General features: G+C 38.5%; 1 protein-coding gene across 1 annotated transcript in view; it reads left to right on the top strand.

Annotated features, from left to right (window-relative positions):
• The window catches only part of OSBPL11 (oxysterol binding protein like 11), a 72528-nt gene that overhangs the window by 17645 nt on the left and 33601 nt on the right, over nucleotides 1–21282 (top strand). The window contains exons 2-5 of the mRNA XM_073305184.2: nucleotides 9992–10060; nucleotides 11922–12097; nucleotides 12847–12926; nucleotides 15160–15342. Coding sequence (XP_073161285.1) covers nucleotides 9992–10060; nucleotides 11922–12097; nucleotides 12847–12926; nucleotides 15160–15342 — 508 coding nt within the window. The remainder of the gene's footprint in view (nucleotides 1–9991; nucleotides 10061–11921; nucleotides 12098–12846; nucleotides 12927–15159; nucleotides 15343–21282) is intronic.

Genomic DNA, 21282 nt, shown 5'->3' with positions numbered 1-21282 from the left:
TCCCCCCTGTAAAATCAGGATGGTAGATACCTTACAGGGTAATTAGATTCAAAAAACATAGAGAACCCCTCTAGGCAAAACCTTAAGTTACAAAAAAGATACACAGACAGAAATAGTTATTCTATTCAGCACAATTCTTTTCTCAGCCATTTAAAGAAATCATAATCTAACACATACCTAGCTAGATCACTTACTAAAAGTTCTAAGACTCCATTCCTGTTCTGTCCCCGGCCAAGACGACTACAGACAGACACAGACCCTTTGTTTCTCTCCCTCCTCCCAGCTTTTGAAAGTATCTTGTCTCCTCATTGGTCATTTTGGTCAGGTGCCAGCGAGGTTACCTTTAGCTTCTTAACCCTTTACAGGTGAGAGGAGCTTTCCCCTGGCCAGGAGGGATTTCAAAGGGGTTTACCCTTCCCTTTATATTTATGACAATGATATATGGACATATTTTGTAAAAGCAGTTACTGCACACCGAGGAATCTCAAAAAACAAAATAAAGGCTTCACAGAGGAGTGCAAAATGAGTTCTTGTTGGATTTCTCTAAAGTAGGTGCAAGGATTTCATTGCAACATATGCCTACCTGTATAATATATTTGACATTTATTATAATAAAAGTGGCAGACTACAACTACTACAGGAGAGCAGTAAATGAGGCTAAGATTTTGGCACAAGAAGTTTTAGTAAATTTCACGGCGGAGGTTCAAGGAAAAGTCACAGGAATGTCACCAACATTCCTGGCAGGGGCAATGTGGTTTTGCTTTTAGGCAGATTAGCCATGTACTTCTCATTCAAGGCATTTCACAGAAAAGACATTTCATGTCCTTGGTGGCCTAAATATTTAGTCAGTGAAATCTTGGAAAAGTTTGGGTCAGGGGAGGGTTTGAGAGCAAGTTGACCCTGCAGCAGCAGTTCCTGGACTCAGCTCCCCACTCTGGACATGAGACCTGATGCCTCTAAACTTTGGGTATCCGCCGCTCTGTAGATGGAGGGGTAGATGGGGCCAAATTTGATTGGTGGTGTGACCCCATGTGCTAGGTTGCAGTGGCATTCTGATTTGGCCCATCTGCCCCTCCTTCTCCAGCTGCAAGAGGGGTGGATACTGAAAACCTGAGTGGTGCCAGATAGCAACACCTGGAGCAGGAAGCTGGGCCTAGCTCTGCAGCTGAAGTACTTCCCTCTTCTTCCCACAGCCATTTCCAGAATTTAACTAATTTTATTTAGATTCACAATTTCTGTGACCTCTGTGCCAAAATCATAGCCTTAGTAGTAAATATTTATACTGTGGTAGTATCCAAAGGCCCCAGTCGGAATTGGGCCACATTGTTGTGTTCCCAGTATATCTTATTTTGGGGTGAAACATCTACACCATGTTCGTGCTGTAATTCTGCTAATACTTTTACTGTATACATAACTCATCTTTTGTAATACAGTGGAAACTATTTTATTAACATTCTTGAAAATATAGTCTTCTAGATTAAATGATTGTTGAGATTGGTTGTCTTAATTTTGTTATTTATGGGCCTGAGAATATTGTCAGGACTTTTGTATTCACCCACGAAAGCTCATGCTCCAATATGTCTTAGTCTATACGGTGGCACAGGACTACCCCTCTGAAGCTTGTCAGGACTTAGAAATACTTACATCCAAGTGTATTTACTCCTGCAACTTAGATAAGTTATGAACGGTTGTAACAATTTCAAGTTACTATCCACTTAATAGGATAGTGTAGAGTTTATATTACTGATACTCAAAATCCTTTCCCAAGTCATTTTGAACACTTCACTCACTCTTTCACTGTTACAAATAACTGAATCAGATATGCATATCACAGATTTAGAGTGAATTGTACAAGAAGGTCATTATTTTTATATATTTTTATGGGGTCTTGATATTGATCCATGAAGTACCCTGATAAAGACTTTAAGGACAACCCTATTTTTTTCTGATGTTTTACCACCTATTTTCCATTACTCAGTTAATCTGTGACCAAGCTAATGCCTGAATTTCCAGACCAAATTCTAGAATATTAAAAGCATTCTGTAGATCCCTGAAAAGAGCATAAGTGTTATTTTCCACCCAATAAAATAGTGCTGTATTTTTTTTTATTTTTTTTTTTGGACAAAGGTAATTGAAGCAGATACTTATGAAGTTATTGGGAGGTGAACTATCTCCAGTTCAACAGGTTAATCATTAATACTTGGAGGATTTTCTTGCCATGCTGTATTAGGAGGAGATCACCATTTAAATTTGTTTTATTTAACTAAAACAACAACATTATGTATTCTGGATTTTTTTCTTCAACAGCAAACATAATATTTTAACAAAATAAGCACATGAATTTTTGAATTTAGTCAAACTTGATTTTAAAAAAACTTCAATGTTTTTGTTAAAATTGTTTAACTAAAATAGTTAAATGAAATATTAAAAAAAAATTAAATAGACTGTCAGCCAGGTTAACATGAGAAACTTAAAATATTGGCTTCTGCAGCTGACTCAGTCATCTTCACCTTCATTTTCCTGTTTGTTCATAATCTGGAAAAGAAAAACAAGCTTTCCTGCTTTTTTCAGGTCCCAAACGATTTCTCAATTTGGAATAAATTAGTCCAAAGAAAGAAAATCATCTTCCTACACCAGCAGAAGAAGTTACTGCTGTTAAAAGTAAGATTATCACTTCAACAGTGTCTGAATCCAAGTGCTTAGGTGACTTCCACCAGTTCACTGGTGTGACTTTCTTTAAAACCTCATCAGCAAACCTATATTTCTTGAATGGCTCTTATTCCCAAACTGGGTCTGCCATAATAGGTTTCCCCTTCTAGTGAGAGAATGGTATGGTAGATTTCAACTCAATGAAGGCTACGCTCAAAAAGACCTCAAGACTTCTGGAATATGCTGCTCAAACAGTTTCACTTTTGTTTCTACTGCCTGTCCCTCCGTTCTCACATTTATCTCCAGACTTCTTCTCCAGATCTATTCCGTCCCAACCATCTTCTATTCATTGAACTTTTTGAAACTTTGCACTTTTAGAGAGAGGTAAGGGATTGACTCTGTAAACAAACTTGCAGAGGGACAATAGGGATGATGTCTGTTGTTTCTCCTTTTCTCTCTCTCTCTCTCCAAACATTTTTGCTGTTAACAAGCATGTTCTCTCTCGAGACACAAATCCACAGTTTGAGAACTGCAAAACAAAGCATCTCTGATGGTATCTTCTAGACTGAACACTGAGTCCCATTGGGTAGATAGAAAGATTAACCTAAATAATCTATACAGAAGCTCCTGGAACCCCATAAAATGGGGTCCCTAATCCATGAACTATTGTTTACAAAACATGTTTACAAAACTTTTCTTAAACATTTCATGATTATCTCATACTAAAAAGAAAAGGAGTACTTGTGGCACCTTAGAGACTAACCAATTTATTTGAGCATAAGCTTTCGTGAGCTACAGCTCACTTGAAACCTGTCTCATACTATAGAATTAGAATTTATAATCCCTATTCCATGATGAGACATTATAGCTCAAAGATATATCTTTAGACAGGTTTTTTCCTCAAAAAGCATTTTATCCAAAAAACCGATTTTAAATAAATGATTTTTATCCACCCTGGTTTCCATGATAGTACAGAATGAAATGTGCGGATGTACTTCTGTTTAAAGAGGGCATGACTTTGGCATGGCAACACAAGTAGTTTTTAAACCTGGTGAGGAGGCTTAGTCATGAGGCTGATATATGTTGGGTAAATTTTTCCAGCCAAGCTTTAATTATTTCCTTAATTGTGTATCTTACTGGGTGTATCTCGATGAGGGAGTGGATGGTTCATTGGTGTGCTTGGGTTGTGGGAGACCAAGGTGGAATTTCCTGCTGTGCCACAAACTTCGTCTGACCTCGGGCAAGTTATTTAATCTCTGTAAAATGGGAATAATAGCACTTCTCTACTTTACAGGGGTGCTGTAAGGATAAATATATTAAAGATTGTGAGTTGGTCAGATACTAAGGTGATGGGGACTATGTTGCTCCTACTGTACTCAGGAAATGTCGTCTGCTGGCATAGTTTGTGAAAAGTGCTGCTCAGTGTAGGTGAATGTGGGGGAGGCTGGAGACTCCATGTGGGGTTAAGGTAAATTCCACTGTTACTCACTAGAAGTTAACTTAATTCCACTGTGAAAGTCTCCAAGTCACTTCCCTTTTGTATTCATCTGCTGAGCTGCACTTCCCTATGTTTCAGTCAGTGTCCTCGGACTGGGAAGATCACAGCTCTCTGTTTCACTGTTACTTATGTATTTTCATTAATTTTTTTAAACCATCTGATTCACCATCATCATAATCCGATAAGGTGATTTCCAAAACATAGTATGCGGATTGCCATAGTCCTTTACTGGCTGGTTTCCTTTCCTCATCTTGAGGTGTTGCTTGCAGAAGCTACCACTCTGAATTTCCTCACACTTATTTTACAGCATAAGCATGATTTAGATTGTGGTGTCATGAAGCATGGTGGTGGTTCTGTTTTTTCTGAGTGTACGGTGTTCTAAGGGATGTGTAAATGAAAGGCAGGGCTTGATTTATGTTCTGCAGTTGGTTTCATATCGTGAAAAAGTGGTGGGTGAATCCAGTCGAAGGAGATTGGAGACAAGTTTCAGACCAAACTTTTTAAAAATTGAACTTCATACATGTTTACAAGCAAGCTTGTCCTTTAAAATTTCAAAACACCTTTTTTCTGTCCAAAGTTGTTAAAACTTCACCAAAGTTTAGGTAGCTCTAAATGAGTGCAACTGATTCAAATCTTGATACTTTTTTATTTTGTGTATGCCAATAATATGGTAGCAGTTCTGAAGCATTTTCAGACAGTTTATACCGTTACTGTTTCTCCCTTAAAAAATTCTGTATTCAGAATATATAAGTCCCTTGTTTTCAGTTGAAACCGATATTTTTACTGAAAAAGTCCTGGGTTTTACAAAAAGTATTGTTCTTTTTCTGATTTTCACCCTACTTTTATATCATTCAAATATATATAAAAAATAACTTGCTTTATTAGGAAAATACAGTACATTGCAAGAGAGAGATGTATTACGATCATATACTAGTCTGTCTATATGCCAAGCTGCCTGTTAAAGTAAGGCTGTGTAGTAATCTAAAAGATACACACAACAAACAGACATGCAAGTTCTAAATGTACTGATGAATCTCACACCTATTACGTATACATTCAGACTCTTAGAAGATAATGTTTAAAGGTCTGACACACTAAAATGGAAAGAAAATGAAAATCTGTATCAGGAGACATTTCAGACCACAAGGAACTAATTGAAAATTTAAAAAAACCCCAAAACCGGAAAACATGAAATTGAGTGTATGCACTACAAATGGTGTGGCCCAATTATTAAATGTAAATATTTATGGGCTAATAGTTCTAAGTCTACAACAGTGAACTGTTTATTCAAATGAAAAGTTTTATTTGGGGATTAGAGATGTATTGTTTTCTTAAACTCAGAGGTGGCACTGTGTTTTGAGTTTTGGTTCTGCAGCAAACCATACTGAATTCAATTAAAGTATTACTCTATGAATACTTTTTACCCCTGTCCCTCCGTCCACCAAAATAACCCCCCCATGTTTACGCAGAAAATTAAGTTTTTTTCCACTGATTTTAATCTGTTTTTGTTAACATAGTAATAAACACAGATAAATTCCTGGGAAAAATTAAATAAAAGAACTGAAAATGAAGGGCCCTAAGAATATATGACTGCATGATTCCCTTCCCCGAATGATTTTGTTTTAGACCTGTAGTATTGTTTGAGCAACTATAAATAGTCTGCCATCTTACTGGGGATTCTTTGTTGCAAGGTTACTTTAATGCTGCCACATAGAAGAAAAGGGTGATTCTGCTGGTAACAGCTGGATATGAACTATTAAGCTCTGTTTTTAAATAGGGTGTGGGGGAAAGAGTGGAGGAGATTGTTGTGCTCTAATTAGAGCACGCCCAACCCACTCTGTTCTGTTTTGATCTTGTCTGCAGATATTGCTACTAAAATGTTTTGTAGTTATATCTTAGAATGAATCATGGACTAACTCTTATTTTGGGCATGTTTCCTCATGATTAAAGTGAGGAATTTCTCAGAGGCTGAGTGAATTGCTTCGAAATAGATTGTATGGGGAGGGGCAATGAAATTTGGTGTAGTCAGTCCAGTGCTCTATGCAGACACTAAAGTCCCGTTTATCCACACAAGCAGGAATGGCAGTTGCAGTAGGACCACAAGATTCCTCCTATCATGCTCACTCAGCTACTGCATCCTACTCTGGAGGAGAAACAGAAACAGGAACATAATTATTTCTCAAACCTGTCAATGTTCTGTAATTCTTCTAATGGTTTCTGGCATGTTTGTGTTACATAGACATCTATTGATTTAGGAACTAGACTAAGACAACAGAATTGATTTCTATAATATGGGCTTCAGAACAGCAATTGGTCTTTAGTGCAATTCTGCAGTGCCTGTACCCATGCGTCAGTGACACCTTCAGCAGCTCAGAGCACTTACCTACTGGCTGTGTGCAGGCTCAAGAGCCACAGAGGCAGTGCTCAGCAGGTCTGAGCTCTGCCCATTGCTTCCTCCACCCTCCAGGTTTACTGCCCCGACCTTCAGGGCAGCAGCAGAGGAAGTTACAACTGTAGAATGAAAAATACATCTTCAGTAACACTTTCTAAAACATGTAGACTTTGTCCACAGGGATTCTCTTGCTATATAGAAAGGAAACAAGCAGCGGTTGGTTAGTGTCCGGCACATACCTCAATGAATTTACTTTACTGGAAGTTGTCACAACAGTCAGTTCACTGCCTGAGCAGCATCTCTGTATTCCTGAGCAGTTTAAAACAGAAAACACAAAAGGATTATTAGTTAGAGGTTACATAGACAGGCAGCTCACTCTTCTACTTAACTCGTGAATATGTACTTAACTCCCCTGGGTTCTCCAGCACCTATTATTCTCCTCACTCTTTGAAGAGTGAATCATCCTCAGGATCCTTGACAGCATTACTTGGGGAAGGGAAGATGAGGAACTTACTATAGGCCATAATGAGGGACCCAAAAAGATGTCTTCCCTCCAGATCTAGAGCATACCTGTCTCTCCCTCCTAGAAGAAAACACTGGGGAATGGAATTGTTGTTGCAGCTATGAAAGGTGGGGGAGGGGAATAAACTGTTTTCAACATGAAAAGATCAAATAAACGTGTGTGTGAGCGCACACACGCACACAAAATCCGCAAGCAGCGTCACCCAAAGACAGTGGAATTCATACTATATACCAGGCCTTGAAGCCTGGGGGTGGTGTGGCAGGAGTTGCTGGACCTCCTCCACCGTGGCATCTTCTAGTGTCTCATGACTCATGTAGATCCTCAGATGTAGGACGGAACCATTCAAAACATCCACCGGACAAACCAAAAACATGAAATGTTGTTAATAGACCCATACCATGGAAGTTATTAACTGGGTCCAAGGAGGCATTCATGGAATTGTGGGCTGGGAGAACAATTCTGAGGCTGTACGATATTTAAAAGGGGGGGGCTGTGTGTGGACATGGTGTACTGTTTGAAACAGGATGGAGCTAATTTTTCACTCACAATATTGCAACTTCTATTGGTTCTGTCACACCTGTTTAAATTGCTGTGCTGCAATTCTCTGATGAAAAGGAGGCTTGAATGACCTGTTTCTGTGCAGAATGGATGGAGTTGGGAAAGGAACCAGTCACTGGGTTTCTATAGAATACTTTTTGACATGAGAAATGTTGGTAGATTTTCAATAATGTTAGGCAATTCTTTCTCATGTTCTCTCTCTAAGATGAATGTTTCAGTCCTTATGTTTTGTCAGTTATTTACATGCTCTCTGGGCATAGTTCTGAAAGGAAAGAACTTTGATGGAGACTACCAAAGGGGGAAAATAGGTCCTCATTTATTAAAAGTTGCAGTCATTTGTGTCCTCCAACACAGTTTCTACATTTTGTGTGTGATAGAGTTAATTGTCCAGCTGCTTTAGCAAAATCATGATGCCTTTAGGAAAGTGTCTGTCTGGTAGACTAGGAACCTCTCCTCAGCCCTATGTAGACCTAGTTTTGTAATGCTATATGACCACATGCAACTATAGCCACTTGTGTTTTATAGGTCACAAGCCAGTTGCTACATAAAATTAAATTGCCCTACTTTTTTTTCTTTAAAGCTCTGTGCTTCAGATGTGCCATTTTTAATGTACTATAATTGGGTGAAAGAATTAGTGCGTTTGTTTTGATTTCCTCTGCAAAAAAGAAAAACTAAAAGAGTATTATTCGTAAACTGAATACCTTCATAGAGACAAAGTCAGCAAGACCTCTTACTGGAATAGTGATTTAGCATGTTACTTTGGATTGTCCGATTAGGTATGTCATAAAAAAGACTTTAAGATGTAATTGGGTGTAATTTTTCTACATAATGTTGAAATAGTAAGAATTTCACATATATAAACAGTTTAACATTGTCATACTAGTGAAATCTTTTGGAAACAAAACGTAGGCAACAATTTGATTTGTGCATACAGACAAAGATTTTCCACTGTGCTTAGCAGTCTTTATTAATGAATGGATTTTACATTAATCCCTTGACTTCAGTAGCCATATTCTGCCTGCATATGTTCTTTTAGTAAAGATGAAAAACTTATCAGTAAGTTATCTAGGTAAGGTGTTCCCATATATTCTGAATTCCGGGAAATGTAAGAACCATCAACTACTATAATAAAGCAAACGTTTGAGATTTAATTAGAGGTTTAACTATGATGAAAATATTATTAGAGAATTATCTTTATAATTCTCTGTAAAAGTAAACAATTATCATTGCAGCCAGTGATTGCAGTCTTATGAGACCTGGATTCAGTTCCTGGTTCTGCTGCATATTTCCTCTGTGATGGTAGGCAAGTCACTTAATCTTTCTATGCCTCAATTCCTCCACTGTAAAATTGAGAACTTCTTCCACCCTTTGTCTTGTCTATTCGGATTGTAACCTCTTCCGCAGTAACTATATTTCACTATGTGTGTGCATGGTGCCTAGCACAATGGGGCCTACAGGAACTACTGTAATACAACTCTGATCTGGTCTCATAAGAAGACCATCCCTAACAAGTACATTCAGAGTGAGTATCTATTTTGGCAAATATATACTAATAGTTCTGTATATGGAGCTTAATATTGCAAAGTACTGACTGCCCTCATTGCCTCTTGTCTTCACTGGGAGATAGTGCTGAGCTTCTTACAGATTTGGGCCCCAGAAGAGAAGTTATTTGTTTATCTTTTGTGCCAAATTGTTGTAAAACAAATGGTGAAGACATTTTAATACTTTAAAGTATTTCTTAATGTGATCTGAAACTATCTCTTGGGTTTCTCAGAGCATCTTCTCTATTTGCAATATGGCAGTTTTTAGTATAGTTGTTGATGGTTCTGGAAGTTCAACATGAATAGAACTGTATTTACTTTAATTAGTAGTGCCTAATGACAGATTTCTTTTTAATTACTGAGATTAATATGGGTCTTTTTTAAGGTGGTAAAAATTAATTTTGTGTAGAAACTCAAAACTACCCCCCTCCTCCCCCCTCCCCCCCGGAGAGAAGAGGGGTGGGTAGGCAGGCAGGTGTCATAAATAGTATATTGACTACTTAATATTGAAGCATCATAAATGTGTCCAGAAGTGTCTATTTTATGTTACGGATCCAGACTGTCTTTCATTGCTTCAACAATATTGAAAATTTTCATTCTTTAGTTTTACTGATAGTCCAATAAGTCTGCTTAAAGTTTCTTTATTCTGCAGTAAGCCTGCAAAAACAAATTCAAACAAATTCTCCTTCTTAAAATAAATTTTGAGCAGTTTGCTGAAAGTGGACTTTAGACTGCATAAATGAAAATCTAGATCTTCTACTTTAATGGTTTTAATTGTTACTTTATTTGGTCTCATCTGACTGGTTTTTGTCTTGTTGTTTTTCTAACAGTGATCACATGGAAAATATTTATGGCTATTTAATGAAATATACCAATCTCGTCACTGGCTGGCAATATCGGTAAGTCTGATTTTTGGTTTTTTTGTAGCATTTTTTTAACAAGGTTGATTGACATTATCTAAATCGATATGTTTTTCACACAGTTTTTTTTTCTGCTAAGCAATTAACATAATAGAAAATACTTTTATGTATTTTTCAGATTTAATATGGATTAAACCAACAAGTAGATAAGAGTTGGACCTGCTACATTCATATTAGGGATAACATTTTGTTTTAGCATGTGACTGAGAGATTAATGAAAAGCAGAGAAGGACTACTAAGCATTTCAATGGCCTTTTTTGGTTGCTGTGATGTATGTGTGTAAGGGGGGGTATTCAGCAACGCTTTCTCAAACTTTTCATGGCACTACAACAATACAACCAACGTTGTGGTTGGAGGCACAAGCTGTCTAATGCAGTATGTTGCACAACAGTAGAAGCAGAGAGTTGAGCTAAGGACACCTGTTGAAATGTTGGATCATGTTAAAGAAGTTCTGTATTAAAATCACAAATGAGTTTGATTCCCCATAGTTCAAATTCCAGGGTATTACTAATGAAGAGGTCTCTTGGTTTTTGGTACTGTTTCTCTCCCTCTATGTGTGAAACTTGCAAGCTGCTAACTGTGTTAGTACATTCTAAGACAGAGTCTGTTCTCAAAGCAGTTCACAGAGAGAGAGACTCAAAACAATACTCTAACAACAGAAACAGCACCCAGAGACTCCCCACCCTTTTGTTGTATTAACAATTGTGATTAAAATAGTGATAGAGGATGTATGTGGATGGATGCTTGGTGTGGATAATAACTGAATGATCAGGGAGGTGCCAGCCTAAGAATCCAGTGTCCATCGGCTGAAGAAGGTGTCAAGTGGAAATAACCAGAGGACCCCACCCGGAGGGCAGACTGGAATCCACCCAACAGCCTCAAGAATGGGAGAACCAAAGAACAAGATAACATCTTGGAGCCGTCAGGAATGTGCTATCTGCTGATTGATTCAGCAACAGCATGATGAAGCAATTCCCATAGACTGGCATAGGAAGAAATTCCTATAAAAATAGACTCTAAAAAGTGAGAACTTTGGGGTCTGATTCTGCAAACCAACTTCCAGGAGCATCAGATGAGCATCTGACAAGGCCCTGCTCCCTCCTCATGTCCAGGCCACCTGGCCAGTGGCTTGGCATGAGCAACTCTAAGGCTGGTAACTATGATAACAACCTTGCAGAACCTGTGTGTGTGTGTGTGTGTGTGTGTATGTTTGTATGAATGAATGTGAGAATAAATTTGAGACTGAATGGAATGTTATAACTATAACTAACTGCTTACTATGATTCTTTCTGTATTCACAATAAATGTGGTATTTTGCCTTTTTCCCTTTAATAAGATCCTGCTGGTTTTTATTTTATTGGTACAACAGAAATACCTTCTATTGTGTGCTGCATAAGTTGTGAGTGTGTCTATTTCTAACTGGCATTGGTCCAGTGATGGAAATTACACTCCCCTATCTTTGTAGCTAGTATTGCTTTGTCTTAAAGTTTCTCATATGCACAGTGCTAAGTCTTCCAAGACTGTGTTCCTGAAGTATCATAAATGTACTTTTAATTTACTTAGTGACAGTTCACGTACACCATGCAAAGGTTTGATCTTTAAAGAATCTTTGTATGAGTCTAATCTTGGGCAATTTTAAGCTATAGCTAGTATATTTGGTGAGGTTGTGTTGGCAACTTGTGGTATTCGCGTAAACCATTTGACGTCTCCTGGTCCGATTAAAACAAAAACGAATTCTCCCCAAACTTATGTGGAGATAGTTTTGGTTGGGTGATGATTATTTATATTAAAAATGTGTGTTAGTTTTATTTTATAAATGGACTTTTTATCACAATCACAGATTTTTTGTTTTAAACAATGAAGCTGGCCTGCTGGAGTACTTCGTGAATGAACAGTCTAGAAATCAAAAGCCCAGAGGTACCTTGCAGCTAGCTGGAGCTGTAATTTCACCCAGCGATGAAGACTCGCATACCTTCACCGTTAATGCTGCTAGTGGAGAGCAGTATAAACTAAGAGGTATGACTTAAGTTCTTGGACAGAAGATTTTTCCACTAGAGGATACTCCTGCCTCCTATATGTGGTTGTAGTTTTTGTGTTTGGTTGTCTCTTTGTTTGCTTTAGAAACATATGAACAAAACTGCACACACAGAATATAATATCCTAATTTTTTGTGTGTGGCACCCCAAAATCTATGGGATGGTGATTGGTCCAAGACCATAAATTTGATATGGGGAGGAACCTCAATAGACAGTCCCTTAAATTCTATATTTCAGTGTTTCATAACTTATGTTAGGTAACTTTTGCTGGTGGGAAGAGAGCCAGCCAATAATTCCAATGGAAAAAAGCTTCAAGTATCAGTGATTGGGAACCACTGCTATACAGGCATCTTAGTCTAGAGCCAGGGAAAAGACTTTTATGGAAATTTGGGCTAAAGTCTTTTTGTTCCTGTTCCCTTGAGGCTCACCATTGCATTCTTCCTGACCTGTGTATGTTTCCTGGTATCATGTGTAGATTTACCAAAGAGGAAATTGTACATTCCTTCTGAAGGGCAATAAAACCAGGATATGGTATTGGTTCCATGCACTATATAAATAGTTTTATTTGGTTTCTCTCTTTACCCAGAGAGAGAAAAAAAGCTTATCTGTACTAGTACTACATTAGTGCTACATTAGTGTTATTTTAAAGGAATAAGAAAAATTATCTGTACTCTTGCCTATACTTTAATTTTTGTTCCTGTAAAATTATTTTTGTTTGCTTTTTATCAGCCACTGATGCTAAAGAACGGCAGCATTGGGTTAGCAGACTTCAGATATGCACGCAGCATCACACAGAAGCAATTGGAAAGGTACTTCATGATTTTAATGTGTTCTTGAATAAAAACATATGAGAGAATATTCATGTTCTTTATCAGTTAGGGTCTGTGGTAAATGTAATTGAAAACTGATATATTCTATTAATCCATGAGCCAGATAAGGTTAAGGAAAAATCTGAAAAGTTCCCAATACTTAAAGAGGAAACATGAGTGTGGCTGAGTACACTTGACATATAGTCTGGAGTAGAAATGGCCTTTTCCTAAAATATGTAATATGATACTATGAACTGGTGAAGGTACTGCAGCCTGTGAAGGGTTAACAGGTCCCAGCTGGTCATATTGCTGATAGTACAGAGTATAAAAGGAAGAGGAAGCTGAAGCCCCTGGGGGTTTTAAAGCTGAGTGTTTTTCATGGCTTTTGTTTTGTGGGTAACCCCACAAGCCCTGAGGAAAGGGCCATAAAAGGACTAATGGTTGGAGCTTGATTTCTCCTTCATTGGTTGTTTATACCAGATATATTTTACAGGTACATTTTAGGATGAAACTTGGAGTTTAATGACTTGAGTTAACATTTGTGTCCTAACCTCAAGTGTACAATAAAATTGTTCTAGCAACATGCTATAAATCACCTGATGTTTTTATTTTAATTTTCAGTGATTTTAAAAACAATATTTTACTCCTAAGGCATTTCTAGAGATGTTTGTTTTTTAAAAAGTCAGTGTTTATTTTTATTTAGTTTTTAAGTTTTGTAAACTAATTCCTGTATTGACCTGCTGACTAGACGGGGAGTAGCATAGCAGACATCTGATGAAAAGGTATTGTTCACTGTGTCATGCAATTCCTAATTTTAGCAGGTCCATTTTAAAGGTATGACCCTGAGTGAATTGAGGGTGAAGGAATAAGACTTCAGGAGTTCATTTATGGCAGTGATACAATGCAGACATTCATCAAGGTGAAAATGTTTGTGGGGAGGTCACATTCTTTTATTTAACAAGGATATCTTGCTGCAGCAACGGTGAATGTTATCTCGTAAGACAAGAAGTCAGCTCCACCACATTATTGTACTTAGGCTGTTTTTGTATTTGCCCCCCCAATACATTTCTACTAAAGTTTTGCTATCTGGATAGTTTTCAATACTTGAAAAACTCAGGGAGTGTGGCTATATTGAATACAGCTTTTGGTCCTAAATTTCTTGGTTTTAGAACTTGAGTTTTGAATTGTAGCTCAGATTTCCAGTTGTAATTTTCATTTTTTGCTTGGCTTGTTTAAAAGGAAAATTTGTTTATGTCCAAATTAATTCCCCTGAATTAGATTTCTTTTTTTAAAAGGCAACTCCATAAGTCCATGTTCCTTGAGAGGACTTTCTAGCAAGCCTGATGATTAAGGCCTGCTAGCTCCTTTCACAATCCATTTTCAACACTTCGTTGATTTAGGGTATACGTGGACTGTACGTTATAGAAGTATATTCTTAAATTTTTGCTTCATTTAACCTAAAATCTGGGGAGAGGGGGAAAAAAATCCAAAATCTAAGGTCCTTCTAAAGCAGGATTAACTCCTTGTGACTCCCCTATCATCAGATTGCGCCCTGGTTTAAGTTACAAACTTATGTCGTTATAACTATGGTATAAAATCCACATCCCTGAGCGACATAGTTATACCGACCTAACTCCTGGTGTAGACAGAGGGAGGGATTCTCCTATCAACAAAGCTACCAACTCTCCTGGAGGTTGAGTACCTACGTCGATGGGAGAAACTTTCCTGTCAGCGTAGGTAGCGTCTTCACGAAGTGCTGTGGCACTGTAAGTATAGACAAGTCCTGCATGTGTTTCACTTTGTCTTCTAAATGGTTGTAAATGAAATTCTTCTCTATTAAATGTCAGGTTCACCCCTGCGTAGTCTGTTGCCTCTCAGTTTACATGTTAATCTTCCTGCAGAGCTCAAACCTGAATTGAAAGGCCTACTTCCTAATCATATAAAATGACGTATATTGTTTCAGCGCAATTCCTGGGTTGCATGTAAGCAAATACAAGCTGACTTAAGCAGTGGAGCAAGACAATTATCAGGAAATAGCACAAAGGAACAGATAACTTCCTCACTTAACACTTTGTGCACATTAATTACCAGAGTAGTTGAAAAACAGTGAGTTAAGCTAGCTTTCCCTCACTTTATTTAATTCTTGATTTTATATTCTGATTTATGTGCCTAATGAAATATTTTTTGACTATGAGGAATTTTAAATTTCTTTATATTCTTGTTTATTCACTAGAACAATCCTCCACTGAAATCTCGCAGCTTCTCTCTTGCATCCCAAGGAAGTGGCAACTCTCCTGGTGTTCAGAGGAGACCCAGCCAAAATCCAGTTTCTTTTTTTAATGTTGGACATCACAAGTTGCCAGCAGGAAAGAGAGTTCCTATTCTGCAGCCAGACCACCTCATAGATGTTAGAGAGGTTTGTATGAATCAAAATTCAAATAAATTACTTTGAGAATGAGAGAGAACCAACATATTATTGTCCTTACTACTTTGGATGACAGAGAAACCCTGATAATTTGATGGTTATAGTATTCCTAAATTGGCCTCAACTGCTAGTGTTGCTGTGTGAGGTTAAAGAGCTGCAGTGTTCCCACCCCAGAGCTGGCAGTATTTCAGTGGTGGTGGAAGTGATCAGAATGTATTTTTTATCTCACTTTTTAAATATGCTTCGGCATTAAAGTTCTTTATAAATTAAATTGTTGGGTGGGAGGTGACTTTGGTGCTGTTAGCTCTTATAACGTCCTGACGCTGAAGATGGTTTATCACATATTCCTGTCCCTGCTAGTCCTAGCATTACAGCTCAAGAAGATGTCATATCACATACTTCTTCCTTTTTTCCCCCTCTCAAGCCTTGGAAGAGTTGACTTCTTTAAGGGCAGAACTTTTTTTTCATGACCTCCGTAGGATGGAGGAGGAATCAGTTTGGTTCGTATCAGAGAATTTTGCTCCTAATATGCAAAAAGTAATGTTACAAAGTTTTGTGGCCAAAACCTCAAAGTGTGATTGAGAGGGGAAAGCAAAGAAAAAGATGCAAGCCAGCAATATGATTCCACTGAATACTAAATCTGGATGAATGGTATACTTTGGTAAAAGGGGTGAGCACTACGGTGCATGACGATCCTTTTTTGTATCCTTCCATCCCTGTCGCCAATATAAAAAGTTACAAATATATGTTAAGTGTTTTTAAATATCACCTACATATAACATATCTCTAAAAGGAAAACTTGTTGCACCACTCACCAGTATCAATTATCTGTTGTTCTTCTTATGTGGCATATCTATTACTGGAGGTTTGCAACCATGTTAGCCTGTTCAGTATGATCCTCTGCTAATCTTTTGTGGATGAATAGTCCTTTTGATCCATCCAGGATACCACATTGTCCATCCAAGATCTTTTTCTGCCTCCTGTTGTTCTGCCATCAACTTTCCCTTCCAGTGCCAATCAACATGTGTTGCCCACTGAATCTCTTAAAATGTGCTCTGCAAATTGAATCGTTCTTTCTTCTCATAAGATCTCTAACTAGTGTTGGCCTATTACTAGTATTATCAATATTAGTATTATCACGACTAATAATAATTGTAATGTGCTGATCACATTGCATTAAACAAAAGATGTGTAACACCGACAGACCCTGGTCATTGGTGGGTGGGGTCGAACCTGGGACTTCTGGAGCTAAATCCATGAGCCTCTACTGCATGAGCTAAAAGCCATATGGACCTTAGCTAAGGCTGTAGAGCAGACTCATTAATCTCTCTAAGTGGTCTCGGTGCCACTAGATGGGACAGAACACCACACCCAGGTGTGTGGGTTACAGATGGTTTTTGGCCACTAAAAGGTAGATGCACAGAAAATGGGATATACTGTACTAGGGAATCAATAGGTGAGCAAGCATTAATTAGTTTTTCTTTCCCCTTTTAATTATAAGATTATTGTAGAGCTTGCAGTAGAGGCAAGTTTATAAAAGGAACATGTTGAGTGTGAGGCTTGGCAAACTGTCATAGACTGGGCATTCCACAGTCACAAGAATCAAATTCCTTTGTTAAAGAGTTCTGTAAGAGCCTTGGCTGTCAACGTACCATAGCAAGAAGGTATCTTGCTAAAGTGGTGGAGAGATGGCTGAGATATTGAAGAGCCAGTGACTAGACTGCCAATATGAGTACCAACGCTAATAGCATGGCTCTTAGAAAATATATTACAAGGTGAAATCAGTCTTGAAAATGCATCCTTCCCCCTTAATCTGCATACAGATCCTGATCCCACAAATATCTTGAAACAAAAACTTTGGCAGTATTCATGAAATGGATCCAAATATTCCATCACTTATTGTGACATTTCTGTGTAAAAAATCAAAAATTCCACATTGCATCATTCAAAATTATTGTTTTAGATGTGGTATATAATTCAGAAAAATACAGCTACAGAATTCATGGAATCTAATTTTACCCTTCCTTACAGCTGGTTAGGAGTGGATCAACTCAAGGAACATGTTGGTCTGGAAAAGCAGTCCAAGGTGTAGACATGCTGAGTACGTCTACACTGCATAAAAAAACAAGAACTCCCTACAAGCTGTGATAGCGAATCTCGGAGCCTGGGTTAACTGACTTGGGTTTGCGGGTCTTGCATTACAGGGCTAAAAATACCAGTGTAGATGTTCCCACTTGGCCTGGAACGCAGGCTCTAAAATCCTGTGGGCGGGGACAGGGTGCCCCATGATTCTGAGTTACTTGACCCGAGCTCTGAGACTTGCTGCTGTGGGGGTTTATTTGCAGTGTACACTTTAAAACATCTTTCCAGTGCCACAAGATAAAAAATGCTTCTACTTTCCATATGTAAATAGAGGTCTTCTGACCAATTATGCATCCTTATAATCTACAGACTAATCAATCTGCAAGGTTCCTTTAGGTGCCTGCATTTGGACAAGGATCTCTCCTTGTAGCTAAAGTTTTCTCTGTCACAGCACATCCTGAAATATGCAAATTGCCTACCAGTAATGTTTCCTTTCTGTTATGGCATGTGCTACTTCTTTACCCCATAGAACTGAGAGAAACCTGGGTCACAGACAGATACTTGTAAAGAATTCTTGCTTTATGAGACGAAAATATAAGGAAAGTGATAGAAATGGCAGGGTTTGGTCTCTTTAAATCCCTGCATTCTATTTGGTTGCTAACAGGCTCAGCAGTTCCTGTAAGCATCATGAAACACTGGAGTTTTGAGAGCAGGGAACAAATTCTGAAGGGAGAAGGTTCTGACTCCTAGGCAGTTATGGTCCATGAATGAACAACTATCCTCCTGTTTACTTTCTAATAGAAGGTAGGGATAATGCAATGTATGGGATGTTGCTGTGTAATGGACTCCGTGGTCTGTGTATGAAAAGAGCTAACTGTTTTATCTTTGGCCTTTTCATCTTGTTAGAGTAGGGTTAAATAATTTATCCGTAGCTTTCTTTTGTTATAGGGTATTACAAGTTAGCCTTATGTAAGGGAGAGGAAGTAAGGCTTGTGAATGTAAAAAGTCATAATTTTGCCACTGAATAAATGGGCTTGACTTCTACTGATTTAAGTGCATGTGTATCTGAGGGAAGAACTTGGTCCCCAGTATTGCCTAAAGTGAAGCTTAAGATACCTGTGTTCCCTTTTCTCTGCTTCCTTGCACCATATCAATGAATTAGGTGTCTGGTAAGAGCAGGGTGACCAGACAGCAAGTGTGACAAATCGGGACAGGGTATGGGGGTAATAGGCGACTATATAAGACAAAGCCCCAAATATTGGGACTGTCCCTATAAAACTGGGACATCTAGTCACCCTAGGTAAGAGGTGTCTCTGGAGTAAAGTTACCAGCTTTGCTTCTGAAGTAGCTGCTTCTGTAGGCAGCAGATTTTCAGTAGCTCACCAGAGGAGAGTCCCAAACCACAAACAGGTGGTCCATCAGTCTGGGATTGCCAGCAGGGAGGCTGGAGGGCATAGCTAGGCACAGTGTGGGCATTTGTGATGTTGGAGGACAATAAGAGGGACCACAAATTGGGAAGATTGTCAGGGTGAGTGGACGCTGCCCACAATCTCTTTCCTCCTGACTCTCTGTGCTAAACACAGCCTCAATCAGGGAGGTAGGCTGAGAGTGTTGGAGGGTTTTTTTGTACAACTCTTACATTCCATACCAGATAGAATCTGTTAAACATAAAGTTTGCAGAATCAAGCCCTCAAATTAGGAAGTGTAAGAATTCAGGTTGTGTGAGATTGAAGCTAAGGTGCATCTGTGTGTGGCAGAGAGGAATTTGATGTGTGTGATGGTTGGTTATATGTTGGAATAGTAAGGGAAGTTTACCATGGAGTCTCAGTATGTTTGGGGATTGGGTAGTAAGGCAAGCAAGCTTAGATTGGTGTGGAGGAGACTCCTGATTTAACTGGGTATTGTTTGAATAAAAAATGCATTTAAGCATCCTTTAGCTGTCAGTTCCAGATTGTTAGTGTGGAAATTGCCTTAACATGAACAATCCTTGTGCCCCTCATCTCCCTCATGCCTTTCTTAGCCTCATCCTCTCCCACATCTCTACTCTTCCCTCATGCCTCCCACATCGCCTTCCTCACTAGTTCTGATACCTCATTCTACTTTAAAATGCTGTGGACAAGTGTGGGTCAGAGAAGTGAGGTTGAAGAGAAGTTCCTTGTTGTGAACTGCCTGTGGATCATCCCAGTGAAGCTTGTCTTCATCTACATGTCTCCCCTGAAGGTGAAACCTTGCCCATCTTTTCCTCTCCCTATACTATGGGTCCTAGATAGTGCTGTCCACCCATCATAGTCTCCACATACCCCTTCTCAACAGTCTTTTCTCCCACACAAGCCCCCTCAGACTTCAGTGCCCCCAAATGGCTGCGGACTTGTCCAGCGTGCCAGGCAGCCCTTAAAGTGGTAGGCCTGAATCAACACATCTATCTCAAATTGCAGGTATTATGTTCAAACTATTTTAGGTGGTTAGTGTGTTAGTTTAGTAGATACATGCTCTCTTTAAAACACACCTTGTAAGTGAGAGCCCAGTAGCTGTTTTGTGTTTACAGTATTAAGTTAGTTTCAGGTCAACTTGCACACATGGTGCACGTAAGAGAGACCTTTCCACTACTCCCCTTTCACAGAAAAGGATTAAGGAAAAGAGAATTTAACCTCATAAATATCTCTGTACCCCCCCGTCCCCCCCAAAAAAAACGGGGGGGGGGGGGAGAAAGTAGAAAAGGAAGGAAGGAGACTTTATGAAAGGGATGAGAATATTATAAGTTATAGGTAAAGTATGATTCTAAGGGACCTGTATTTCACAGATCTTCTGGTAACCGTTTACACACGTGTCACTTACAAAGTAGGACAACAAATATGTAGGGCCATCAATGTGATTTCTAAAGTTTGCTTGTAAAATACAAAAAGCAAAAGAAAGATGTGAAGAAAAGATAAAAAGCCACCGTTTTAAAGATGAGACTTTTAAAATAAAATAAAGACAAGGGATCATGAGTGTTGGTTATTTAATCTAGATGTGTTAAGCAGACTGCTTTTCTTTTCCTCAGTGTGTTGTTGCTTGGTTGATAGGCATGTCTAAAAGTTCTGTGTCAGAATGCATAACACATACTTCATAAATTGGTAAATTCTAAGGCCAGAAGCGATCATTGTGATCATCTAGTCTGACCTCTTGTATAACACAGACCTTAGAACTTCCCAAAAATAATTCCTAGAACATATCTTTTAGAAAAGCATCTGAGTTTGATTTAAAAATTGTGAATGATGGATACTCCACCATGACCTTTGGTAAATTGTTCCAGTGGTTAATTACTCTGACCATTTAAAAAAAAAAAAAAAACAACCCCCCCCCCACCTTATTTGTAGTCTGAATTTGTGTAGTATCAACTTCCAGCTATTGGATTGTGTTAACCTTTCTCTGCTAGATGGAGAGCCCTATATTAAACATTTGTTCCCCCAGGTAGATATTTATAGACTGTAATCAAGTCACCCCTTAACCTTCTTTAACCTTATATAAACTTGTATATGTTCATTTGTGAATGCTATACTTGGATATACCATGACTTGACTAGTTGCAGTCTCAGTTCAAGAGTCTGTGGAAGAACCAGTCTTTCTAAATGCTCATTACACAATCCTCCTTTAAATTGTATAAAATCTGCACATAATAAGACCACAAATAACCCCAAACTGCACAAAACGTCAACTTCCTGACTTTCTTGGCTCTTAACTGAATCTGTATGTTGTATTGGTGCTTTGGAAACCTTGAGGTAGTTGCTTGCACTATAAAGCAAGAGGTCTAAGAGAAGAGACCACTTTACTCTGAGCAGCAGTACTTCTGGATGTGCTCTTTTCCTAGGAA

The sequence above is a fragment of the Lepidochelys kempii genome, chromosome 11 (genome assembly GCF_965140285.1).
Source record: "Lepidochelys kempii isolate rLepKem1 chromosome 11, rLepKem1.hap1, whole genome shotgun sequence".
Taxonomy (NCBI): domain Eukaryota; kingdom Metazoa; phylum Chordata; order Testudines; family Cheloniidae; genus Lepidochelys; species Lepidochelys kempii.
This window is presented reverse-complemented; position numbering and strand designations above follow the sequence as displayed.